The sequence below is a fragment of the Phocoena phocoena genome, chromosome 3 (genome assembly GCF_963924675.1).
Source record: "Phocoena phocoena chromosome 3, mPhoPho1.1, whole genome shotgun sequence".
Taxonomy (NCBI): Eukaryota; Metazoa; Chordata; class Mammalia; order Artiodactyla; family Phocoenidae; genus Phocoena; species Phocoena phocoena.
The window spans coordinates 112,705,512-112,733,377 of record NC_089221.1 but is presented as its reverse complement, the minus strand read 5'-3'; the positions used below and the strand labels follow the sequence as shown (position 1 = coordinate 112,733,377).

General features: G+C 39.0%; 1 protein-coding gene and 1 non-coding gene across 2 annotated transcripts; both read left to right on the top strand.

Moving 5' to 3' along the window:
• Positions 1 to 547: 547 nt before the first annotated feature.
• Positions 548 to 27,866, top strand: SAR1B (secretion associated Ras related GTPase 1B). The gene is made up of 7 exons (XM_065873455.1): positions 548 to 674; positions 10,990 to 11,065; positions 14,961 to 15,080; positions 22,706 to 22,771; positions 24,240 to 24,343; positions 25,618 to 25,749; positions 27,240 to 27,866. The coding sequence occupies exons 2-7, from the start codon at positions 11,008 to 11,010 to the stop codon at positions 27,354 to 27,356; spliced, it is 597 nt and encodes a 198-aa protein (XP_065729527.1). The 5' UTR covers positions 548 to 674; positions 10,990 to 11,007; the 3' UTR covers positions 27,357 to 27,866.
• On the top strand, positions 16,570 to 16,674 carry LOC136121831 (U6 spliceosomal RNA). Its single transcript, XR_010655832.1, has one exon. It is a non-coding gene; the product is annotated as a U6 spliceosomal RNA (small nuclear RNA).

Genomic DNA, 27,866 nt, shown 5'->3' with positions numbered 1-27,866 from the left:
AAGGCATTTCCTGAGGCTGAAACGAAAGAGGGGGAGATCCAGCTGAGCCAGTTATAGGCTTTGTTGGGAATCTATCGAATAACTCTGCTTCAGTCCCCAAACACCTCCTTGTTCTGTCCGCATCACCTAGAATCCTAGGCTTAAGAGCAATCTTGGAAGTGCTATCATCCCACTTTCATTCAAGGCACCCAAGTATTCCCATTTAAATACATTTAAGAAAAGTAACATCCATGAGCAAAGAACGGCTGGGGTCAAGACAGTCTTGTTTAAAGCTCATAGTTACATTTTGTAAATTACTTGTTGAACTCAAGAAACAGGTGCACTTTGAAAATGTATTTTTTCAGAAAATCATGTCACGTATAATCTCCCCACGCTAGGAACCGGTGTTACCTTCTCTGCCTAGGCCCGCAGCCCGTGCAGCCCCTTCAGGCGTGTATGGGGAGCAGGCCCCAGTTCTGGGAGCATTCAGCGGTGGGACTGGCCGCGGAACCGCCAGGAGGCGGAACTAGAGGCGCACGGCGCTGCTGTCCTGCGAACCTTCTGGAGAGAAGCACGCACCGGCCCGGAAGGAGCTAGCGCAGACTAGGGCCGCGGCAGCCATCGCGCTTTGCAGTTCGGTGTCGGAGTGAGTAGGGTCGACGCCAAGCAAGGAATTGTGTTCTCTCCAATCGCAGGTAAGTGGCGGCCTCTCCTCCCCGGAGAACCGGCGGGCGGCAGCTGTGGACCCCGGGGGAGGAGCGCCTTTCGTGCCTGGGCCCACCCAATGCCCCTGCCTGTAGCCGGGCGAGGAAGGGGCTCCTGTTTTCTGCCCTGGAATCTGGCGGCGGGAAAGAGGACGGGCTCCTTTCGTGCTTCGCGGGGCCTCTCTGACGGTCATCCGGATAGGACACCGCTGCTGTCAAACGGTGTGTTACTTCAGGAATGAACGAGATGACTCTGAACTGCAGGCAAGCCCTTCCTTCCCCTCGGCCTCAGTTTCCTCACCGAGTAAGGTGAAGGCGGCGGGATCATTGACAGCTCAAGAGGCTGTGACGCGGCTTGTTGTTCTCAGCTCTCCCACTTAGTGCGGGAACAAATCGAACTTCCTTTCCCACTAGTGGGTAACGTCTTCCCATAGCCCAAGTCCCAGCTGACTGGGAAAAAGATAAACTGTTGGGGGAAAACTGCAATGATTTAGGGATTATTTCACGAGTTTCTAACAAGATAGAAATTGATTTTGACAACAGCGAAAACTCTAACATTGTTGACCAAAAAAACCAAACGCGTCAGGAATTTAAGGTGTTAGGTACATGGGACAAAATGAGATGAAGAAATCCTTTTAATTTGAAAAACTAAACCTAATATTAGTTGCACGTTTTTATTGCTATATCAAGATCTATACTACCACTGTGTCTCACGCTGAAGAATGTCCTGTGTTCAGTGTTAAGTGTTAGAATACGAATTAGAGTAAGTCTAAATGAAGCAAATGAAAGGACAGGAACATTTGTTTTCTACTATGTGTAAGGCGCTAGCTATGCACACAGCAATCCAATGAGGAAGTAATAGTATCATCTCTATTTTACACATGAGGAATACAGGAAGGTTTACATTTTATCAATAATTAGTGGTGCTGATATTTCAAAGCAATGTGTATATCAAACGTTGTTTTAGTGGGCTTGCGTTCGTCACCAAAATATTTTGAACTTTAAAAACTGTAGGATAGTTCATTGGTGTTTTCTGAGTTTGCAGAAGAGGAAGGTGTTGCCTTCATTTTAGAAATATTAAAGAAGCATTGTCATTAATTATGCAGATTAGCAGTTTGAATAGGGTACATTTTAACCTTCCTTTGCCTTGCACTTCAAGCAAGAATTGAGACCGAAGAGTAGGCTATCAGAAATGAAAATCACTGCCACGTCATTTGAAGCTTATAAATCAGAATTCTATAGTAATGATTCATTATTTCTCCACCCTCTTCTTTAAGTACACTTGGCTGAAACTCATTTAAATTATTTTTCTGCAAAACATTACTAAGCAAATAATTTTCAAATCATGGTATTGAAAAGTTTCTCTTCCTTGTATATAGCTTTTAGAACAATTTGAGTCAAAAGTATCTTAATGATTAAATTTGTCATTGCTTATGTCAGTTTTTTTTTTCTTAATTCATTGTAGCCAAGTTCAGTACTTAGGTGCGCAACTTTTTTAATACAGAGTTGTTTTTCCTTTCCTCTTAAAAAATCCTATTTATATTTGACATAGATTTAACCTTATTTCAATCGAGCATCACTTTCCCTTAAAGGAAAATTGATTATGTACTTTTTGTTCATTACACGAACTAAAAGGTTTAGTTTTTAGTTCCATTATTATAATTGCTATACATTCAATCCTAAAATGTTTTCTAGAGTTTTTTTATTTGCATCACCGTTTCAATAAAGGCTGTAAAAAGAGAATTTAACAATTTTAGGGGTGAGTATTTATAAAGTAACATTGTCTTAAAACATTCAACATTGTCACTGTCCATACTTTTAGCAGAGTTGGCCCTCCGTATCCACGGGTTCCACTCTAAGGATTCAACCATGGGTGGAAAATATTTGGGGGAAAAAATTCCAGAAAGTTTGAGAAAGCAAACCTTGAATTGGCCAAGTGCTGGCGACTATTTACATGGCATTTACATTGTATTTACAACTATTTGCTTATTATTTACATTGTATTAGATATTATAAGTAATTGAGAGATCATTTAAAGTATACTAGAGGATGTGCGTGGATTATATGTAAATACTATGACATTTTATATAAGGGACTTGAGGATGGGGTGTAGGGGCCTGGAACCAATCCTCTAGGACACCGAGGGACGACTGAAAGGCATAGGGCCTTGCTGAAATTCTACAAAACATGGTCAAGCAGAGTTTGGCCTTTGTATTTCTAGTACTGTTTGAATCTGAGAGAGAGGTATGTATAGTTCCTAAATTAGTTTACAGATAGTATACTAATCTTATGGAATTTGTACATATTTTAATCATAAGCTTGACAAAATTGTGTAGAAAATTGCGATTAATCTCTCCTAGTGAAATTTCCTTACCTGGATTTGAAGGAAACTCTTCTAATGCCTTTTCTGGTGACAGTGGTGGTGCTATTAATATTTAAAGTAAAATCAGAACATTATGAAAAAAAACTTTTTCATATTAATAGTTGTTAATATTGAAGTTAACTTGAAAATTGGCATTTAAAGTTTTGTGATTTGAATTTTAATTAACTTAGTTTGAAAGAATTAATACCACTTATATGGGGTAGTATTCAAAGTGTTTTCATGTACATTATCATAGTTAATCATTCTTAACATTCTGTGAGGCAGGTGGTATTTCCCTTATATGGAGAAGCAAACTGGCACTCAGAAAGATTGGGTTTCCCAGAATGAAATTATGGTATTTCGAAAGATGCACATTCAGGACTTACCTGGTGGTCCAGGGATTAAGACTCCGAGCTTCCACTGCAGGGGTCACAGGTTCCATTCCTGGTGGGGGAAGTTCCCCTTGCTGCATGGTGCAGCCAAAAAAAAAAAAAAGATGCATATTCAGTTTAGATTTTTTAAATTCTAGGACAGGCACTCCATCCATTTTATCACAGCTCTACCATGCTTTGCTTCCCAAAGTTATTAATGTATTGATTCTAGAATTCTATTCTGAATAGGATTTACCTCCTTAGAATATTTTTTATTTTCTACCAGCACTACTTTTTGGAGTATTTATATCTTGTCATCTCATGTGTATTTTTTTTCCCTTATGTATATTTTTTAAAAGTTCATAACTAGGGCTTCCCTGGTGGTGCAGTGGTTGAGAGTCCGCCTGCCAATGCAGGAGACACGGGTTCGTGCCCCGGTCCGGGGGGATCCCACATGCCGCTAAGCGGCTGGGCCTGTGGGCCATGGCTGCTGAGCCTGCGCATCCGGAGCCTGTGCTCCGCAACGGGAGAGGCCACAGCAGTGAGAGGCCCGTGTACCGCAAAAAAAAAAAAAAAAAAAAAGTTCATACCTAAATGACTTTGCTAAATTACTTATATTAGTTATAAATATTAAAAGCCCATGTAAATTTTTAACATATAATTTTCTTTATTTTTTAATAATAACTTTATTGAGAGAGAATACATACCATAAAGGGTACTTGTACATACACTTCTTACCTTTATAAATGTACAATTCAGTGTTTTTTTAGTTCATCATGTTGTGCAACCATAACCAATAACTCCAGAACATTTTCATTACCCCCAAAAGAAACCCAGTACTTATTAGCAGCCACTCCCCATTTCACCTTCCCCCCAATCTGACAACCACTAATCTATTTACTCTAAAGACTTGCCTATTCTGGACATTTCATAAAAATGGAGTTGTCCTTATGAGTTTAATGGGGCAAGGCTTTCAGAAGTTATTTGTAATCTGAGAATTTCTGTTCCATTACACCCTTTGCACTGATTTTCATGTTACTTGAGTAGATCACTTTTCTAATCTGCTTAGCAACTTTTCCTGTTTGGTGTTCATGCAATAAATAAATCTGCTGACGTGTATATGTTTCCTTGTTCTTGACCTTTGCTTTTCACATGTCTTAATAGTGTGTTCATGGTGTTGTGTAACCTGTTCTCAGGGCTCAGGTATCTGTTTGTGGCTAAGTAACTTTTATTCTTAGTTGGCATTTTTACCTCTACTTTATTGTTTTTAACATCTTTATTGGAGTATAATTGCTTTGCAATGGTGTGTTAGTCTCTGCTGTATAACAAAGTGAATCAGCTATACATATACATATATCCCCATATCTCTTCCCTCTTGCATCTCCCTCCCTCCCTCACTATCCCACCCCTCTAGGTGGACACAAAGCACCAAGCTGATCTCCCTGTGCTATGCAGCTGCTTCCCACTAACTATGGGTTTTACATTTGGTAGTGTATCTATGTCCATACCACTCTCTCACTTTGTCCCAGCTTATCCTGCCCCCCGCACCGTCCTCAAGTCCATTCTCTATGTTGGCGTCTTTATCCCTGTCCTGCCCCTAGGTTCATCAGAACTTTTTAAAAAAATTTTTTTAGATTCCATGTATATGTGTTAACGTACAGTATTTGTTTTTCTCTTTCTGACTTACATCACTCCCTCTACTTTAAAATGACTGATGACTCCTAGCTTAAGGAGTTTCTGTTTAAGGATCTCAGAAACCGTGACTTTATAGAAATGTAAATATCTCATTAATTTCTAAAGAAGAGTTTCTCCATATATGTTATTAAATTAGTTATCTTGGGACAAATTATACAAAAGCAAATTGGTACCATCCTTATGCAAAAAAATCCATTTACCTGCATGGCTTACCCACTCTACCCTCCCTGAGTCCTCGTGACTCTCACCTACCAACAGTCATCTTCAGTAAGGATTTTGCCACTTGATTCACAGTCTTGCTTTCTAAAACACTACCCTCCAATATTCTAGATGATTCCACTGCCTGTCAGTGTGGAATAGCCCAGCTTCCCGAATCCTTCACCCCTAATTCTCTTCAGCTGCCCATGCCAGAGCCAGGCCTTGGAGCTGGCCACCACCCAGACCCAATCCTTTCTTGAATTCTGAACCCCACATTTTCCTCCACTGTGCAGACACAATTCTGACCCACCTTTCACTTCTCGCACCCTTTTACTACATCTACACCTGCTATTTAGCTAAAGACTCTTCCCCTATTCTTCCATTTCTATTCTGTGAGGAGCCTGCCTTTGATCCTCACCCCATTCCATGCGCTATCTGTGTTTATACCTTATCCACTCAGACTGAACTTCTGATCAGATTACTTCAGTCTCTGTTGCTAGTACTGTCAAATTCCTGCTCCCCTATCTTTTTTTCATTTGCTGTTCTGGAAGTCCCTAAACCCCATTCGCTCCTTGTTCTCTAAGGCTGAGCATTGCTTGGGGTGGGGGGGTGAGGGATAGAAATCAGTACAGATTGGTACTGCTGTGAATGTTTTTCAACCCTAGCAACTGGCTCTTTTTATTTATTTATTTATTTATTTATTTATTTATTTATTTTTGGCTGCGTTGGGTCTTTGTTGCTGTGTGAGGGCTTTCTCTAGTTGTGGTGAGCGGGGGCTACTCTTCGTTGTGGTGCGCAGTCTTCTCATTGCGGTGCCTTCTCTTGTTGCGGAACACGGGTTCTAGGCATGCGGGCTTCAGTAGTTGTGGCATGTGGGCTCAGTAGTTGTGGCTCATGGGCTCTAGAGCGCAGGCTCAGTAGCTGTGGCGCACGGGCTTAGTTGCTCCGCGGCATGTGGGATCTTCCCAGACCAGCGCTCGAACCCGCGTCTCCTGCATTGGCAGGCGGATTCTTAACCACTGCGCCACCAGGGAAGTCCCTGGCTCTTTTTAGCAATCTTTTAATTCGATCTTTTCCCCACAGTAGCTTTTCTTTTTTTTTTTTTTAATTTAATTTAATTTTGGCTGTGTTGGGTCTTCGTTGCTGTGCAGGCTTTCTCTAGTTGCGGCGAGCAGGGGCTACTCTTTGTTGCGGTGTGCAGGCTTCTCATCGTGGTGGCTTCTCTTGTTGCAGAGCACGGGATCCAGGCGCGCAGGCTCAGTAGTTACACCCCTTCTTCATCTTTCCTGGCCTTCCTTCCTTCTCATCTTAGAGAAGGAGTGTGCTCTCTGCCCAGGCTCCTCTTGAGACTTTGACCCTTTTGGTTAATTCCTTCTCTTTCTCATCTTTAACCTCTTCCTTGTCACTAGCTCCTTCCTTTCAATTTATCAACATTCTCAAGCCTCACCCTTCCTTAAGAAGAAAACCTCATTTCCCTCATCCCATTTCAAACTTTTTGAAAGAAGAATTTCCTAGGACTTCCCTGGTGGCGCAGTGGTTGAGAGTCTGCCTGCCGATGCAGGGGACACGGGTTCGTGCCCCGGTCCAGGAAGATCCCACATGCCGCAGAACGGCTGGACCCGTGAGCCATGGCCGCTGAGCCTGCGTGTCCGGAGCCTGTGCTCCGCAACGGGAGAGGCCACAACAGTGAGAGGCCTGCGTACCGCAAAAAAAAAAAATAAAAAAGAAAAAGAATGAAAGAAGAATTTCCTCACTGCCTCCACCTGTTAACCTCCTGTCCCATTCTCTTCTCAATAATGACAGAAGCCAGGTTTTAAATATTGATACTTACTTTGTACATTGTATCTCATTTGCTCTTAAAACACCCTGAGAGATTTTAACTTGTTCAAGGTCACACAGCTCTGCTGTGCTTTAAGTACCGGCCATAGGCTCTCCTGTACTACCACTCCACTGCAGGCTACTCATGCTGCCAACTGTTGTCTCCTTGTCACCAAAGCTAGCTGTGACATCTCTGCATTTAATGTGGCTAACTTCTTTCCTTGCCTCTCTCTTCTAGTTCTTTTACCCTTCCTGGGTTCTTTTGGTTCTTCCATCTATATCTGTCCCTCAAGTGAGAATTAATTTCTTTCATAGCATTTGGCTGGTGCTGGAGGCAAGGAGACTTTAGCAGAGATAGTGGGAGAACATTCTGATGCTGGGAAGGATAATGAGCAGAGGTTTTAAGGTAGTAAAGTCCAGGTCGCCAGTGGTGAATGGCAAGCAGTTTACTTTGGTCTGGGGAAAGCTACAAGTAGGGAAGTAATATGTATTAAACTTAGAAAGGTAGCTAAGAGTGGAATGTGGAATACGGGCCTAGGAGTTTGATTGTATCATTTCTCAGCTCACAAACCTCCAGTGACTCTACATCCACAAGCATAGCGTGGCCATATAATTTAACCTAAATCAGGACCCTTTTGAGAGTGAGAGGAAGCACTGTTAATAATTACACTGAAATAACTTTGCTGAGACTATCCCCAGCAAACTGGGAGTTATAGTCACCCTGACTATGCAACAAGTCCAAGATGATATTTTGGGGAAGCTACTCTGGAGAGCATGTACAGATGGGTAGAAACACATTTTGATGTTAAGATGGTAGTTTTGGAAAGTGACAATAAGGCTTTTGACTAGGTGGCTCCTGTGAGCATCAAAGAAAGCTTGAGACTTCAGTGCAGAAATTGTTAGAACTAAGGAATGACTGGGTGTTGGATGTGAGGGAGAGGAAGGAATTACATGTCAGAGTCATGTAATGACTCTGTAATGAGCTGGAGTTATTAAAAAATGGGTATGTAATGACTTAAATAAATTTAAACCTTTAAAACTATTGTTATAAAGCTTTAGAGAGGCAATGCAATGTAAGGGAAAGGGGATGGACGTGGAAGTTCAACTCATGTTTGAAACTCAGTTGTGCCTATCAAACTTAGTTGTGCCTATCATTAATAGTTGAGTTTTACTTACTGTAACTTCAGCTTCTTCTGTAAAATGCGAACAATAATATATGTACTCTGAAAGGTTGTTGGGGTATTTAGTGGTGATATCTGTAAAGTGTCTAGTACTGTGGGCCATGTAGTAGAAGAAATAATAATAACAGCAGCTAAAATTAAATGCTTCCTCCATGCAAAATACTAAATGCTTTGCGTGTACTAATCAATTTTCACAATAACCACCTCAGGTAATATTGTTATCCCCATTTTACAGATGAGGAAAGTGAAGTAACTTACCTAAAGTAGATAGTAAAGTCCTAGCACCAGAGCTCCTGCTCTTAACCTCTAGACCATAATGCTCGTTCAATAAATGGTAGCTGATATTTTTTGTTTGTTTGTTTTGCTTTGTTTTATTAAGTTGAAAGGCGAATTCAGCATCGTTTCTTATGTTCATATATTAAAAATAGCAGGCATGAAGACCTAATGTCTAAATTTAGTCTCAGATTTGTTTATCAATCTGGCTTCTGCATCACTAATTAGCACCAGTTGATTTTTTACTCTCAGTTTGCGGTCCCCTAACCCCAGTCATATTATCTAACAATTCCCGACTTTTTGCTGTACCCATTCAGGCTAAACACCATCTAAGAAACCTTTCCTTAGCTGTACCCTGGTGTCACCATAGAACTATGGAAATAGGACTTCGGATGTAGAGACAAGCAGGACTGGTTTTCTCTTTTTTCATACAAAATATAAAGTGCATTTGTGAGCAAACCATAACCTCTTTCTGTTGGTATGCACATAAATACCTCATATCTCTGTTATTTATTTTTATTATTTTGTTTTTATGCTCTTATGATCATTACTCCCCTGGTAGCTTAGGACTTAGAGTATGGGCATTTTTTTCCCCTTGTGTTTGAATGAGTCTTGAAACTCTATAGGGTGAGTTGTTACCATTTTAGATAATATCCTATTCAGTTTTAACATTTTTCAGTTTAATTGCATTTGTGTAGCTAATTTATCACTGTATAATCTTTTTGAGAGAAAGAGCCATGTTTGTCATCAATATTTGTATTCCCCATGATGTCTAGCTCCAGACTTTGGATGTAATATGAACTAGGTAAATATATATTAAATTAAATTAAATATCTCAACACACCACTGCTTTATTTGATTCTCTACAGTGAAAATTATTATGATTCCCTTTGAAAAGCATATACCTCAGAATCTTCAGAAAAGACAAGCCACCTGTATATATTTTCTCTGACTTTAAGTTTCAATTTCTATATGACCTAAAATGATAATAGTAGAAGGAGGTGTAATTTTCAACTTGAGTAAAATGAGAACTTCTAAGATAATAGATTCTTATATATTTATGTTGCTGTTGTAGTTCTCATTCTTGTGACACTGACAAATGAAACTATTCATAGTTTGCCAGTCACTCTGTCTTAATCAGGAATCAACTGATTGCAAGAACAAAATTCTGCTTACGCTAATTCAAGTAAGAAGTTAATAGAAGAGGGGAGAATCTATTGCCAGGATCCAGGGGATTTCCTAGTAAACACTGCTAGGCCTTGTACAGACTGGAGGTAGGCTGTCTCTTTTCTCTGTTTCTGACTCTCAAGGTGATGTGCTCTCAACATCTTACCCTCTAGGAATATTGAGTTTGGTGGCCCCATCTGTGTCCAGCTTGGCAGCCCACTGGAGGGAGAGGCAGTTATAGAAAGCAGTGTTGTGTGTCATACTTAGTCTGAAGAATATCAAAGATAGCACAACCCTTCAAACTTTTGGGACTTGGCCCAAGTTTGGGGCCTGGGTTTTTTTGTTCAGCTCTAGAAAATGAACTTTGTTGATCTGAAAGCATATTTTTGTATAAGTGATTTTTTTTCTAAAGAGACTTTTTTTCTCTTATTTTCCATATTAGCTATATTAGTTTATCAAGTACATGTCAAGTAAATGCTGAATTGAACTATGCTCTGTATTTTCTACTGTGATTTAATCTTTTTTTTTTTTTTTTTTACATTTAGTAACATGATTAAAATTTGAAAAATGCAGAAAGATAACAAACCCAGAAATTTACTGTCTGGTACCAACTGCTACAAAAGAACAAAAGAAAAAGAAAAAGGGTTTTTACTCCACATAGGTAAAATCAGACTCGGAAATTTATTTCATGATCAATTTCCTTTCTTCTCCTCTTTTCTCCCTTCTCTCCCGTCCCCCACTCCAAGGTTTTGGTAAATATTTCATATGCCATAGATACTATATTTAATTTACTATTGAACATAGATTATTTCTAAAAATTTTCTTATGGAACACTTTGATGAACATCTTTATACATAAGCTTTTCCATATTTAGGACAATTTCTAAAAGTAGAATTCTTGGGTCAAATGGTATCAACAGATACATTATTGTCAAATTGGTTTTGAAAAAGATTTGTACCAATTTATACTGCCACTAATAATGCTTCTTTTACCACATTTTTTCTAGTCTTGACTGTTATAATTTTTTCATGTTTGCTACTTTGAGGGGCAAAGAATGGTCTCTACTTGGTATTTTAATGACATTTTGTTTTTTATTAATCAGTGTAGATCAGGTTAGACTGGCATGGAAAAGAGTGTTTAATTCTTTGTAGTAAGCTTGTAGGATTATTTACTCACAGTTGATGTTTAATGTTGTTGGTGTTTAATGTTGACTACTAAATTCAAAACACTTTTTTTTCCAGACCCTATAAGATTTGGCTATGTCCTTCATATTTGACTGGATTTACAGTGGTTTCAGCAGTGTGCTACAGTTTTTAGGTAATGTTGGCCCTTTGTTCTCTTTTGTTATCCCATTTAATCCTACTTATATAAAAGTGTCTTTTATTTGTACAGAGCCTCTTTGTATGTAACCCAGTAGTTACAAATGTGGGCTCTGGAATCATACAAACATGTTCAATTACTCATTATACCTGTTGCAAAGTAATCTTAGACAAACTCTTTTCTCCACTTTAGCCTTAATTTCCTTATCTGTAAAATAATAATAATTCCTATCTTTTAAGGTTGTTGATAAGCATATTATTAACAGGAATAGCTACCATTTATTAGCCAGTTTGCACAAGAGCTTTACATGCTTTACCTCATGTAATCCTCACCGGAATCCAATGCATTGTTTCTTTTTTTATTATTATTATAAAAATGCATGTTCCATAAAGTACCTCATATATTATAAATGGCATTTTATAACCTACTAAATGAGTCTTGTTTACCCAGCAATTCTGACTAGTGATTTTCCTCTCTTTATAGATTTTAAAGATAGGAAAACTCTTTGCTTCCCATTCTTTTATTGACACCCTTGACTTGTCACATTTTTCGGTGAAACAGGCTTTTTTTTTCCCCCTGAACCAGGCTTTTGATTAACTTTTATGTTAGGATATGCACAATTTTATTATTGCAATAATTAATGAAAATATTTCTAGTCTCCTATTTTCAAATTTTGTCCTAAGTTTAGTCTCCTTATAACCATCATCTTGTAAACTGGCAGAAAGAGAAGCATTTCATGTAATTACAGAGTGGTCAACATAGTTCTAAACTGGCCACAACCATACTTATGGAATGATATCTCCTATATAAATATTTCTTTCTCCACAAACATAATCTTGACTGAGGAAATAAATTTTGATTGGGAAATATAAATTTTGTTTGACTACTATATATTGAAAGGATAAAAATGTAAGATCAAATTTTGTCACTGTATTTTTATTTCTTAGTTGAACCTTAGTTGCAAATTTTTAAAAACCCAGAGTGGTTTTTTTTCTTTTTAAAAATATAATTCCTCACATTATTTTATACTGTTGCTCTACTACAGGTCAAATGTCAGATCTCTCTATACTACCTCCAAGAGAATTCTTAAATCTTTTTATCAGACTGAAATATTTTGTCACATATTTGCAAGAACTGGGTCAGAAATAGAGGCTTTTAAACTTTATTTTGCTGGGGCTTTGGGTTATAACATGTTGGAATCTATATCTCAGTTTATAGAACAATGAATCTATGCTGAATTATGTTGAAAAGGCAAAATAGATTGCATCACAATCAGGAACAAGAAGGTTAATAGTGCTAACTTTAGGAAGCAGTATAGAGAAATGAAAATGAACCAAAGCTTTGGGATCAAACATAGGTTCAAATCTCAGATCTGACTTCGGCATTTGAGCAAGTTAACTCTGAGCCTTCATTTCCCCTCTGTAAAAAAGAGGATAATAATGCTACTTCACAGAGTTGAGGATTAAGTGAAATGTTTGCAGGTGCTTAACAGTGCCTACCACAAAATAAGAATTTAGTCCAACTCAGTTTAAAGATTAAATGCTGTAGTTGTTCCCTTTTAGTATATTATCCTGTACACTTTTACTATTTAAAAGTTAGGGTGGTAGGGACTTCCCTGGTGTCACAGTGGATAGGAATCTTCCTGCCAATACAGGGGACACGGGTTTGATCCCTGGTCTGGGAGGATCTCATGTGCCGTGGAGCAACTAAACCCGTGCGCCACAACTACTGAGCCCACGTGCCACAACTACTGAGCCTGCGCTCTAGAGCCCATGCTCCGCAACACGAGAAGCCACCGCAATGAGAAACCCGCGCACCACAACGAAGAGTAGCTCCCGCTCGCCACAACTAGAGAAAGCCCGTGCACAGCAACAAAGACCCAACGCAGCCAAAAATAAATAAAATATTAAAAAAAAAAGGGTGGTAAGATTGAGTGTGTTGGTTAGAAACAGTCTGTATAGAAATCTTTTAAGAAATAGAAATGTTTATTTAAGGAGATTATTAGTCAGATTTATAATTAAAGGAGAGATGTAGTATCCCAGCTCAAGTAAGTATGGAAAACAATCTTCTCTTTAGGATTGGAATTGTTGGTCAGTATGTGATCAAAAGATTAGGACTTAAATAATTTACTTCTTAAACTTAAATGTGGGTAAAGAACTAGATGTTATTTTGGCACGAACTTATTAGAAAATGGATGGCCTGAATCTGTAATTGCCTAATGTCTTAAAAATTTCATTTATTGTTTTTTGAGCTGCTGCTGCATTCCCTGTCCTCATGGAATTCCATGGGTATTAGACAATTAAAGACATGAAAAATAAATTTCAATACCACTACACACCTATTAGAATGCCCCAAATCCAGATTCTGACAACACCAAATACTAGTGAGGATGTGAAACAACAGAAACTCTCATTCATTGCTGGTGGGAATGAAAAAATGGTACAGCCACTTCGGAAGACAGTTTGTTGGTTTCTTATAAAACTAGACATACTCTTACCATTCAATCCAGCAATTGTGCTCCTTGGTATTTACCCAAAGGAGTTGAAAACTTACATCCACCTGTAGACCTACGTCCACCCGAAAACCTGCACACAGGTGTTTGAGGCAGCTTTCGTCATAACTGCCAAAACTTGGAAGCAACCAAGGTGTCCTCTAGTGGGTGAATGGATAAACTATGGTATAGCCAGACAATGGAATATTATTCAGCACTAAAAAGAAACGGACTATCAAGCCATGAAAATACATGGAGGAAACTAAAATGCATATTACTGAGTGAAAGAAGCCAATCTGAAAAGGCTACATACTGAGTGATTCCAACTACATGACATGCTATGACATTCTAGAAGAGGCAAAAATATGGAGACAATAAAAAGATCAGTGGTTGCTGGGCCTTGGGTGGGATGGGATGTATAGGCAGAGCACAGAGGACTTTTTAGGGCGGTGAAAATACTCTGTATACTGTTGAATATGTGTCATTAAACTTTTGTCCTCTTGGGGGAGGATATGTATGTGTGGGGACAGAGGTATATGTGAAATCTCTGTACATTCCTTTCAGTTTTGTTGTAAACCTAAAAGTGCTCTAAGAAAAGTCTTTAAAATACACACACACACACACACACACACACACACACACACACACACATATATATGTATAGCTCAATATGGAACTTTGCAGTAAATGCCAGTCTACTGTAAATTGGTCAATGCTGTCTTTATCTGTTTATCCCTTTATCAATGCTTGACTGATATATTTAAAATTATGTGCTTGGATATTTTTGTTGTTGCTTAGTGTTATGCAATCATGTGAATAGTTTAACTGTATTCTCAGGGAAATTTGACAGTGAACTAAACGTTTTTACTGAAAAAAAACTCACTGTAATTTTTATTGTCAAAAATAGTTAATTTATTTTTATCTGTGGAAAAATACTCTTTTTCTTGTGGTCTAGCTTCATAAATACATGATGTCATGTATTTTATGAGTGTTTCTCTAGTAGAGGACACAGATATTTATCAAGGGATAAACTAAAATAAAAGAGGATTTAAGATAAATTGTCAAGGGAATTGGCATTTTGGCATTGCAAGATAAGTTTAGGTCACACAAATTTATTGATCGGGGCAAAGTTTAGTTTTATAATGATTTGACTTCCCAAATCATAATAAATTTAAAATAGCTCTTCAAAACTAAAAATAGGTTAGATATCCAAGCTTTTTCAGGCCAGTTTATAAAATATTAAAAGTTCAAAGGGTTAATAAGTGTTTATCAGAAATCTGGGGTAATTAGGAAAAGTATCTAACTAAATTGTGAATATTATATTATACTTTTATTTAAAGTCATTTTATTTGTGTAGTCTGTCAGATGTCACTTTGACTAATCATAGCTCTTATTCTGCAGGATTATATAAGAAAACTGGTAAATTGGTATTTCTTGGATTGGATAATGCGGGAAAAACAACATTGCTACACATGCTAAAAGATGATAGACTTGGACAACATGTCCCAACGTTACATCCCAGTAAGTATATTCTCCCATACAATATATTACTTGATCAAGTGATACCAATTCATAGGCCCTAACCAAAAGGTTTTGTTTGTTTTTTTGGTGGATAAATTATGATCAGGTCATTTCACCTGTTCTTAAAATAGTATAGTAAATAATAAGTGACCCAACTCTAGGGAGTATATTTAGATCTTGAAATAATACTCATATCTTCTTATCAGTTAGTATACCATTGTCCAGCTAGAGGAATTAAAAAGTTATTGCCTCAGGGATTATGATACTATTCAACAACATATTGCTTAGGTTATAAATAGTCACCATTAGCTTGTTACATAACCTAAATTTCTTTCAAATTTTAGAACTGTACTATTTTAATCATTATTCAATGGACAGATTATAGTCTTATACTTTGCTGGTAGCTCTCAACTTGTTAACCAGTTATTTTTCCAGTCCTAACAACCTGAACTATTTCTAATATAAAGACCATAGAATTATTCCAAAAAACAGGGCATGTATTGATACACTTATAGAAAGGTTTTTGGTTTTTGGTGTTCTTTTTGGCCGCACCCCACGGCTTGCAGGGTCTTAGTTCCCCAACCAGGGACTGAACCTGGGCCCACAGCAGTGAAAGCACCGAGTTGTAACCACTGGACAGCCAGGGAATTCCCTAGAAAGTTTTAAAATAATTAAAAAATAATTTACTGTGCTTCCTTTTAGAAAGACTACCTGAAAGACTATAATGATTCTATAAATCACTTAATACGTATCATCCTGTATATAAGATTATGTAATAGGTACTGTTTGAGAAAGTAAAGTTAATGTTAAAGTGATAAAATTATTAGAAACAGAAGTCTAATCTTAAAATACCTGTGAACTTACTTTTACTGTTGAAAAGATGATGAATCAAGTACACAGAGAGTTTAAAGACAAGTTAATCCATAGATTAATTATGAAATAATGAGTGTTGGCCTTAGTAATGAGTATAAAATTGAGAACTGGACTAAAAAGTAGATAATATGATAGTTAATTTAGTTCAGTAAATACACAAAGAACAAGGAAGGAAAACAGAGCAAAACAAATTACCATTTTATGTCTAAAGCTGTTAGTGAGTGAAGTTGGAAAAGGAAGATTTTGTAAAATTGATACTTTTTTTTTATATTAGGAGAGGAAAGTGGGGCTTGACAAATAAGATTCTGATACAAGAACAATACTGTTAAAGAAAAATGATCATGGTGAAATTGAGTACACAAAATTATCTGCAAAAGCAATAGAAATGGAAGAGATTACACAGTGGTCTTATATTAGGTGTAAGTCATTTTAAAAATTTTATGATGTTGCCCTTTTTAATTTATTCAACAAATATTTTTGGAGCACCTGCTCTATGGCAGACATTGTTCTAAGTACTAGGAGTAAAAGCAGTGGCACAAAACAGATGCTATCTCAACCTTCCTGTGGCTCACATTCATTTCAACTAATATTTTTAAATTAATCAAAAAACATATGTGTACTCACTTCGGCAGCACATATACTAAAATTGGAATGATACAGAGAAGATTAGCATGGCCCCTGCACAAGAATGACACAAATTCGTGAAGCATTCCATATTTTTAAGAATGAAATTAAAAATACTCTCTAACATCATATACAAAAATAAACTCAAAATGGGTTAAAGACCTAAATGTAAGGCTGGATAACCATAAAACGCTTAGAGGAAAACATAGGCAGAACACTCTCTGACATAAATCTCAGCAATATCTTTTTTTTTATTAATTAATTAATTTATTTATTTTTGGCTGTGTTGGGTCTTTGTTGCTACGCGCAGGCTTTCTCTAGTTGTGGTGAGTGGGGGCTACTCTTTATTTGCAGTCCGTGGGCTTCTCATTGCAGTGGCTTCTCTTGTGGAGCACAGGCTCTAGGGTGTGCAGGCTTCAGTAGTTGTGGCTTGCGGGCTCAGTAGCTGTGGCTTGCGGGCTCTAGAGCGCAGGCTCAGTAGTTGTGGTGCACGGGCTTAGTTGCTCCGCAGCATGTGGAATCTTCCCAGACCAGGGCTCAAACCCATGTCCCCTGCATTGGCAGGCAGATTCTTAACCACTGCACCACCAGGGAAGTCCCACAATATCTTTTTTGATTCACCTCCTAGAGTAATGAAAATAAAAACAAAAATAAACAAATGGGACCTAATTAAGTGTAAAAGCTTTTGCACAGCAAAGGAAACCATAAACAAAACAAAAAGACAACCCACAGAATGGGAGAAAGTATTTGCAAATGAAGAGATCAACAAGGGATTAATCTCCAGAATATACAAACAGCTCATGCCACTCAATATCATAAAAACAAACAACCCAATCAAAAAATGGGCAGAAGATCTAAATAGACATTTCTCCAAAGAAGACAGACAGATGGTCAAAAAGCCCAAGAAAAGATGTTCAACATTACTAATTATTAGAGAAATGCAAGTCAAAACTACGATGAGGTATCACCTCACACTGGTCAGAATAGCCATCATCAAATATCTACAAACAATAAGAGCTGGAGAGGGTCTGGAGAAAAGGGAACCCTCTTGCACTGTTGGTGGGAATGTAAATTGGTACAGCCACTATGGAGGACAGTATGGAGGTTCCTTAAAAAACTAAAAGTAGAATTAGCATATGACACAGCAGTCCCACTACTGGGCATATACCCAGAGAAAACCATAATTCCAAAAGACACATGCACCCCAATGTTCATTGCAGCACTATTTACTATAGCCAGGTCATGGAAGCAACCTAAATGCCCATCGACAGACGAATGGATAAAGAAGATGTGGTACGTAAATACAATGGAATATTACTTAGCCATAAAAAGGAATGAAATTGGGTCATTTGTAGAGGCATGGATGGATCTAGAGACTGTCATACAGAGTGAAGTAAGTCAGAAAGAGAAAAACAAATATCGTACATTAACGAATATATGTGGAACCTAGAAGAATGCTACAGATGAACCAGTTTGCAGGGCAGAAATAAAGACACAGATGTAGAGGACAAACGTATGGATACCAAGGTGGGGAAGTGGCGGCCGGGGGGCGGGGAGGTGTGATGAATTGGGAGATTGGGATTGACATGTATACACTGATGTGTATAAAATGGATAACGAATAAGAACCTGCTATATAAAAAAATAAATAAAATTTTAAAAAAAACAAAAAGAATCTGTCTGCCAATGCAGGGGACACAGGTTCGAGCTCTTGTCCAGGAAGATCCCACATGCTGCGTAGCAACTAAGCCCGTGAGCCACAACTACTAAGCCCGCATGCCACAATTACTGAAGCCCACGTGCCTAGAGCCTGTGCTCCGCAACAAGAGAAGCCCATGCACCGCAACGAAGAGTAGTCCCCAATCACTGCAACTAAAGAAAGCCCGCGTGCAGCAATGAAGACCCAATGCAGCCAAAAATAAATTAATTTTTTAAAAAGAAATTTAAAAAAATAGATAACTAACAGGGAACTCTACTCAATATCCTGTAATAACCTATATGGGAAAAGAATTTGGGGACTTCCCTGGTAGTCCAGTAGCTAAGATGCCTCGCTCCCAACACAGGAGGCCCGGGTTCAATCCCTGTTCAGGGAACTAGATCCCATATGCATGCCGCAACTAAGAGTTCAAATGCCACCATGAAAGATTACGCATGCCGGAACTAAAGATCCCGCACATGGCAACGAAGATCACACGTGCCTCAACTAAGACCCAGCTCAGCCAAAATAAATAAGTAAATAGGAACTTCCCTAGTGGTCCAGTGGGTAAGATTCCATGTTCCCAGTGCAGGGGGCCCAGGTTCGATCCCTGGTCAGGGAACTAGATCCCACATGCCACAACTGAGAAGTCTGCATACTGCAACAAATGATCCTGCATGCTGCAACTAAAGATCCCACATGCGGTAACGAAGATCCCATGTGCTGCAACTAAGACCTGGCGCAGCCAAAATAAATTAATAAATAATAAATAAATCTTTTAAATAAATAAATAAATCTTTTAAAAATCTTAAAAAAAAGAATCTGAAAAGGAATGGGTATATATATATATATATATGTGTATAACTGATTCACTTTGCTGTACACCTGAAACTAACACAACATTGCAAATCAACTGTACTCCAATAAAAATTTTAAAAGAAAAAGCATATGTGAAAAAGGTAACATATATCTACCCTATGATCTGGCAGTTCTATTGCTAGGTATTTATCTAGGAGAAATGAAAAACATGTGTTCACCAAAATTCTCATACAAGAATGTTTATTATACCAGTTTTATTTATCTGTAGTAGCCCCAAACTGGAAACAGCTTAGATGTCCTTCAGAAAAAGAATGGATAAACAATGGAATTCTACTCAACAAGAAAGAGGAATAAACTGCTGATACATACGATGCATATTATATTGCATGGAAGAGGCTGGTCACAAAATTTATATACTATATGATACCATTTATATAAAATTCTAAAACAGGCAAAACAAACCTGTGGTGATAGAATTCAGATCAGTGCTTGCTTCTGGGAGTGGAGGTGTAGACTGGGAAGGGGCAAGAGGGAACTTGCTGGGATGTTAACAGTGTTCTGTATCTGAATCAAATTGGGACTTCTTTTAGAAAGCACGGAGCGTACTGGGGATTGTAACCATAGAGGTAGTTTGCCAACCACATCCAAGCATTATCTTTTCCTTATGGAAAGGATCATGCTTTGAACACAAATTGTATTACTTATTCATTCAGTTGGCAGTCTTCATACAGAATTTTTTTAGCAAGATAAACTACTCTGGGGTCTCATAGTTATATTGAATAGTTAACAATTATACTGAACCTTTCATTGTAATTGTAGGGGGTCTTCTGCTTTTGGCCTTGAGGGAATAACAGAGTCTGGAATTACCATCCCACTGTAAATGACTAGAAAACTGGACAAAAATATCTACTACAACATAGTACAGGGCTATGATTCCTGAGAGAAGAAAAACAAATGATTCTCTATTCAAGTTTTATCACAGGAGGTAATTTTCAGATCATGGTGTAGGGAGAGGAAACCCAAACAACCCAGTAGTCTTACTGAGTTGAGGAGACAGAGACCAGAATTTGGGGAGGCTGAGGTGACTAGAATTTGCTGGGCAGATTACCACAGAGGAAGGAGCTCTGCAGAGAAGGAACTCCAGAAATTAAAAAAATATATATATTTATTTAGGCTGCGCCGGGTGTTAGTTGTGGCATGCGAACTCTTAAGTTGTGGCATGCATTCGGGATCTAGTTCCCTGACCAGGGATCGAACCTGGGCCCCCTGCAGTAGAAGCATGGAGTCTTAACCACTGGACCACCAGGTAAATCCCAGAACTCCAGATATTTTCATGGCTGATTACCAATCTGTGCATACATAGGGTGAAATACACATGGCCAGTCAAAGAATAATTTCTGGAAGAACAGTTATAGTGGAGTTGTTAGCCAAATAATTCCCAGAGCTCACATGGGGCCGGGAATCCAAGTTCACACCAGCCAAAAAGGAGAGACCTTGTTGAATACTCCAAAGGATCATATCTTAGTAATGGGGCTAAAGTAGCTCCAAAGTAAAGGCTACTTTAGGTCTGCCCTAACAAAACTTAAAAACTGATCTGCGGGGCTTCCCTGGTGGCACAGTGGTTGGGAGTCCGCCTGTCGATACAGGGGACACGGGTTCGTGCCCCGGTCTGGGAGGATCCCGCATGCCGCGGGGCAGCTAGGCCCGTGAGCCATGGCCGCTGAGCCTGCGCGTCCGGAGCCTGTGCTCCGCAGCGGGAGAGGCCACAACAGTGAGAGGCCCACGTACCGCAAAAAAACAAAAACAAAAACAAAACAACCCAAAAAACTGATCTGCAAGCAATTTAACTGCCTGCCAGAACAAAGTCCAACTTTCTTTTCTTTTTTTTTTTTTCGGCCGTGTCCCGTGGCTCGTAGGATCTTAGTTCCTGACCAGGGTCCCTGCAGTGAGAGCGCTGAGTCCTAACCACTGGACCACCAGGGAATTCCCAAAGTCCAACCTTCTTGAAAAGGATACAACAAAATCTAACATCCAGGGACTTCCCTGGTGGCACAGTGGTTAAGAATCCGCCTGCCAATGCCAGAGACACGGGTTCGATCCCTGGTCCGGGAAGATTCCACATGCCGCGGAGCAACTAAGCCCGTGAGTGCGCCACAACTACTGAAGCCCGTGTGCCTAGAGCCCGTGCTCCACGACAAGAGAAGCCACCGCAATGAGAAGCCCGCGCACTGCAAGGAAGAGTAGCCCCTGCTCGCCACAACTAGAGAAAGCCTGCGCACAGCAGGGAGGAACCAGTGCAGCCAAAAATAAATTAATTAATTAATTTAAAAAAAATCCAACATTCAATAAATCATTAGACATGCAAAGAAGCAGGAAAGTATGATCCATAACCAGGAGAAAAATTAATCAGTAAAAACAGATTGTAACAAAGATGTTGGCAGAAGTAAAAAAGATGATGGAATTAGCAAATAAGGACATTGAAATAGCTGTTATGAATATGCTTAAGGATTTAAGGGAGGGCTTCCCTGGTGGCGCAGTGGTTGGGAGTCCGCCTGCCGATGCAGGGAACACGGGTTCGTGCCCCGGTCCAGGAAGATCCCACATGCTACGGAGCGGCTGGGCCCGTGAGCCATGGCCCCTGAGCCTGCGCGTCCGGAGCCTGTGCTCCGCGGCGGGAGAGGCCACGGCAGTGAGAGGCCCGCGTACCGCAAAAAAAAAAAAAAATGGATTTAAGGGGAACATGAACATAATGAGAGAAATGGAAGATATAAGACAGAACCAAATGGAACTTATAGAAAAGAAAAATAAAATATCTGAAATGAAATTTTCACTAGATAGGATTAATAGCAATTTTTTTTGTGGGGTGGAGGGTGTCCCACACTGCACGGCATGTGGAATCTTAGTTCCCTGACCAGGGGTTGAACCCGCACCCCTGCAGTGGAACACAAGTCTTAACCACTGGACCACCAGGGAAGTCCCAAGGATTAGTAGCAAATTAGTGCCAATACTGCAGAAGGAAAGACCAGTGAACTTAAGTCAATGCAATAGAAACTAAAAGAAACACAGAGAAAAATGACTGAAAAAAAAATCAACGGAGCCTCAGTGACTTGTGGGACAATATTAAGTAGTCTAGCAAACCTATCATTGAAGTCCCAGAAGGGGAAGGAAGGGAGTAGAAAAAATATTTGAAGAAATAATAGCCAAATTTTTTATTATAATTGTGTTTGTCATTAAAGACTGTCACCTGCGAAATATGACAGCCATGAGAGAATACTGTTATTTCACCTTTTTCGTTTAAGATGAATTACAGGAAAAATTATTAGGTTGGAGCAGTCACTTGAATTCACAGTAAATAATTGTCAATTTCAGCAGGATAGAGAAGGAAAAATAAGTAAGTGTTGGATTTGTGGTGGGTAGTGAATACTAGAAATGAATATTACCATTTACGTGCATTATATTGGCAATATGAAAGGGAATATAGTAGTTACAACAGAGAATTGCTTTTTCATTTGACCTTATTTGCAATTAAAGTAAATCAAACTTTAAGTGGCAATATATACCAGGAATGGATGTCTAATTTTCATGTTGTTAAAATATTTTGTATTATTATTTAGCGTCAGAAGAACTAACCATTGCTGGCATGACATTTACAACTTTTGATCTGGGTGGACATGTTCAAGGTGAGATTCTATTGCTTTGTTTTATTTAATAAAAATGTGACCATTATGTTCCAGTGCATGAAATCTCATTCTATTCAAAGAAAGCCAGGGTAGACTTAAAATTTAGGAGTTATTACCCCTAGATAAACGCTTTAAATGCAAAGGATGATTTTCATGGTACTCCAATTTAAGTCTGAATTGCTTTTGGTGGTAAAGCATATCAGTAAAATTTAGCCTCCATTCTTACCCTGCTCCAGTCCACCTTTCGCTTACTGTCGTAATCATGTTATGAATATGTTATTGCTCTATATGAAAAACCTTCAGTGGCTAACTCATTACCTATAAAATAAAGGCCAGACTCACTGACCTGGCACTCAGGATCTCTATGATCTGATCGCACTTTACTTTTTGAGTCTTTATTTCCCACTATACCCTTTCCCATTCTCTTTACTCCAACCAAACCAAACCATCTTGGTGTTCTCCCACCTCTGTGCTTATGCCATCCCCATCTGCACATAGGTAACCCACCTTCAGGGCCCAGTGTAAGTCCCGCTGCCTCCCCTGAGAAGCCACTCCCAGCTGGGAGTGCTCTCAACTATACTTACGTAGCAATTAGTGTGTTTGTATACATATCTGCAAGTGTGGAACGACTGTCTTATTTCCTCTACTAAACTTAATGGGACTGAAATCCTAGTTATTTTTTAATATCCCCAAAAGGACTTAGCAGTATCCACCACATGGTAATTCATAAATAATGAATATTACAAAGCCTGTGGCTAGTGAAAGCACATTTGAGACATATATCAATTGTTTAAAATATACATAAACTAATTCCTGGAATATAATGATTAGATTTAGAACCTAATGGAGTTTGAGACTTCATTTCTATATTATTTTAAGGTATATTATAAAACTGAAGTCAGAAAATAAAGTTACCTTCCCCTAGGGTACCCCCAAAACTGTTTTCCCCTCTAAAAGAGAATGTCATGGCAAAAATTACCCTAATGGTTTCATAAACTTTAAGTTCTGTTATGAGTAGAACAGTTTGCTTTATTATTTTAACTTAACAAGTCTGTACCCGATACTAATTTCCTTCTGTCACTGACTCCAGATTTATCACTGGCAAAAAACTGGTAAACAAGGAATGTCAAAAAAATGAACACTGCATATAAGAAACAGTAGTGGTCCCTCCAATGAACTTAATGTGCATCCTTGTCCATTAGTAGCAAGTATTAATTCTTCTTCTAACATAGGAAAATTGGGGCAGAGTGAAGTATTTGACTTGCCCACAATCAAGGAAAACCTGTTATTTCTTCTTTGGTCACCTGGAAAGATTTTGGCAATATTGGGTGAAAGATTAACTTGAGTATATAATGAAGTAGCAGCAGCTAAGGGATAACTACACTTGATATCTTGTTGGACTCTTCCCTCAAACTATCTGCTAGGTTTGACCAGCAAATAAAATCTAACTCCTGATTGTTTTTATTAGCTCGAAGAGTGTGGAAAAACTACCTGCCTGCTATCAATGGCATTGTATTTCTGGTGGATTGTGCAGACCATGAAAGGCTGTTAGAATCAAAAGAAGAACTTGATGTAAGTTAAATAATTAAAACTAAACATAGTTGAATCACTCTGGTAAGCCTGAGGAAATAGGCTGGATGTGTAGGTATCAGAGTGTGGCTTTTTTGCAGCCTCTGATGTAACTCCTGACAATTTGTGGAGTTCTGAGATTATTCTACTTAGAATGTAGAGGGAGTAGCTTGGAGTAATTGTAGCTATTGAGGAGATACTAATGCAGACTTCCTTCCTGAAGGCTTGGGCTCACTCTGTGCAGAGTGTGCCCTTGTAGTATATTTCATGTCTGCTACATTCCTGTAGTGGCTTGATCTGAAGCCCCTGGTCCTCCTAGGATGCTGGTTTCTTCAGGAGTTAGCCAGAACCTGGAAATGGCATAACATGCTATCTTTGTCACCACTCCCAGGAGTGATCAGGGCCATGTGTAGCCACCTCCTCTCCCGTCTCCCAGGTCACATGCTTCATAAAGGGGCTCAGAAGCAGTAGGCAAGGTCAGTGCTAGATCTGGGTCCACAGAGAAAGCAGGTCCATGATTTGATGGAAGGTTGACCTGGCCATGCCTCTGCCTAGAGCAAGCAAACAAGTACTTATTCATGTGGAAAAGTCCAGATAGTCTCTGGTCTTGGAACAGGGTCAGGGAATTCCTGAGTTCCTACATTGTGCCCAGCACTGTGCATATTACCTCATTTAATTCTCAGATTAACTCCATAAGGCAGGTGGTACTATTGCAAATTCTCTTTGAACTTCAATGAGCCTTATTTGTGTAAGATCTCACAACTCAAAAGCAGCAGAACTAGAAATGAAACCAGGTCTGCATGCTTCAAAGTGTTGGGTCTATTCACAGAGTGAGCATTTACAGAAGGAGACTTAGGGAGGCAGAAGAATTGAGCTTTGGGTTTGTTGAGCTCACTTTAAAATGTAGGGAGAGGGCTTCCCTGGTGGCACAGTGGTTGAGAGTCTGCCTGCTGATACAGGGGACACGGGTTCGTGCCCCGGTCCGGGAAGATCCCACATGCCGCGGAGCGGCTGGGCCCGTGAGCCATGGCCGCTGGGCCTGTGCGTCCGGAGCCTGTGCTCCGCAACGGGAGAGGCCACAACAGTGAGAGGCCCGTGCACGGCAAAAAAAAAAAAAAAAAAAAATGTAGGGAGAGTTTGCCAAAGAAAGTTAGCCAAACTGACGGGTATGACAGAGAATGAGTCCTTGATGCCCATTTGGTAGCTTGTCACAAGGAACCTTTAGATGGTTTCATATCAACATCTTGTCGTTCATTTTGTTTTGTTTTGTTTTTCAGTCACTAATGACAGATGAAACTGTTGCTAACGTGCCTATACTGATTCTTGGAAACAAGATTGACAGACCTGAAGCCATCAGTGAAGAGAGGTTGCGAGAGATGTTTGGTTTATATGGTCAAACAACAGGAAAGGTAAAAAAAAAAAAAAAAAGAATTTTTTTGACAAGTGTGAATATTTCATTCAGTAGTACAAATATCTTTTTATTTTATTTATTTTTAATCTTCTGAAATAGTGTGTTCCCACACTACCCCTAACAGTAATCATTCTTATCGGTTTAATTGGTACAGTCTGGCTTTTTTTTTTTTTAATTGGGGTATAGTTGACATACAACATTATACTAGTTTCAGGTGTATAACCAGATGTCTTTAAATTATTATTGTCCTACCTCATAAGCCCATTTTCATTTTTTTTCCTTAAAAACTGTCATTTATACATTTGGGTCGTTTTTTAATGTCCTCATTTATTTTCTTTCTACCACTGAATGAAATGAAACCTTTTCTTGGTGATATCAAAAATGTCAAAGCCTACGGGCTTCCCTGGTGGCGCAGTGGTTGAGAGTCCACCTGCCGATGCAGGGGACACGGGTTCGTGCCCCGGTCCGGGAAGATCCCACATGCCGCAGAGCGGCTGGGCCCGTGAGCCATGGCCGCTGAGCCTGCGCATCTGGAGCCTGTGCTCCGCAACGGGAGAGGCCACAACAGTGAGAGGCCCACGTACCGCAAAAAAAAAAAAAAAAAATCAAAGCCTATGCTTATGAGAAACTAAATGAAAGCTTTCAAAGTTTTGTCATAATTTTTCAGAATTAGCCACTAAATAATATACTTGAATGTTTAAGCATACCAGTAGTGTATTTAGGCCCTCAGTTCAGTGTTTAAGAGTTCACCACAGATAAAAATAAAATGTAAACTTGGCCATAGCAGTGTTGGGGTTTTCTGAACATATGATTTATAATAAGCTTTAAGACACATTATTTTTGCATTCATTTTTACTGGTATTTGTTTTGGGGAAGGACCTTAGTATTGAAAAATCCCAGAGTAGAGAAATATTGCAGCCTATGGAAGGAGACTCTTATGTTAGATATGGTAGACTTTGGTCTATTTTCTGTTTCTTCTTTTTAATAACTGCACATTAATTTTATTTTTTTTTTGCCATGCTGCATTGCATGTGGGATCCTAGTTCCCCAACCAGGGGTCGAACTGGCGCCCCCCACATTGGGAGCTCAGAGTCTTACCCACTGGACTGCCAGGGAAGTCCCTGCTCCACATTACATTAATTTTAAGAAATGCCTTGTTTAGTCATAAACCTACTCAGAGAATGTTTGTTTTTAATATAAGTGAAGCCAGTTGTCCCAGGTAACTTGAATTTTTTCTAAGTCACCGATTATTTTCATTCTTGTGTGCCTCACAAGCTCACCTCTGTCCCACTGAGCAGACATCCTGTCCTCCAGCAGAGTGAGAGGAGACGTCCTGTGTGTTTAGGGGAGGGTACTTGGATGCCAAACAGCCGTGGCTTTATCACAGTCACCCTTTGTTCTAAGATGTACGAGCTGCAGTTCTCCTGGGGAGTGGAGCTTTTATTTCATTAAGGGGTCATTCAACATAATGTCTATCTTCTCTTCTAGGGCAGTGTATCTCTGAAAGAACTGAATGCCCGGCCCTTAGAAGTTTTTATGTGTAGTGTGCTCAAAAGACAAGGTTATGGAGAAGGCTTCCGCTGGATGGCTCAGTACATTGATTAACACCAGCCCACATCGGTTCAGGGTCTCACCATTCAGGCCTACTCAGAGATTTGATCACTCGACATGCATAACTTGAGTTCAATAGACTTTTGTTGGTTAGAAAACAGATGTTTAGATTATTAATATCTTATCAACCTAATTTGAGTGAGAATTGAAGACTGATTCAAGTAAGCTGAATATCACAATGTAGCTTTCTAATTCCATAAAAATAATTAGAATTTAGTTTATAATCTGACATTACCCCCAGCACCATTTTTAAAGAGCAACTTTCCAGACTACCTTTGAAGCACTTTTTAATATGAAACTACAAATGTAAACCATATTTAAAAGTTCATCATGTTAAACTTTTTATGTACTTTTTTGGAACTAGGTTTTTAATTTTAGATTATGTGTCCACCTATCTTAAGTGAACAGTTAATGATTAGCTTATTGATGACTGCATGATGCCTTACAGTTTTCATTATTTTTTCTTATGCAAACGTCATGCAATAAAGCAAACCCTAATGTGTG

Coding starts and splice junctions, on each gene's coding strand:
- SAR1B (XM_065873455.1), top strand. CDS start 11,008: ATGTCCTTCATATTTGACTGGATTTACAGTGGTTTCAGCAGTGTGCTA. Junction 15,081..22,705: donor TGTCCCAACGTTACATCCCA/GTAAGTATATTC, acceptor ATTATTATTTAG/CGTCAGAAGAACTAACCATT. Junction 22,772..24,239: donor TCTGGGTGGACATGTTCAAG/GTGAGATTCTAT, acceptor TGTTTTTATTAG/CTCGAAGAGTGTGGAAAAAC.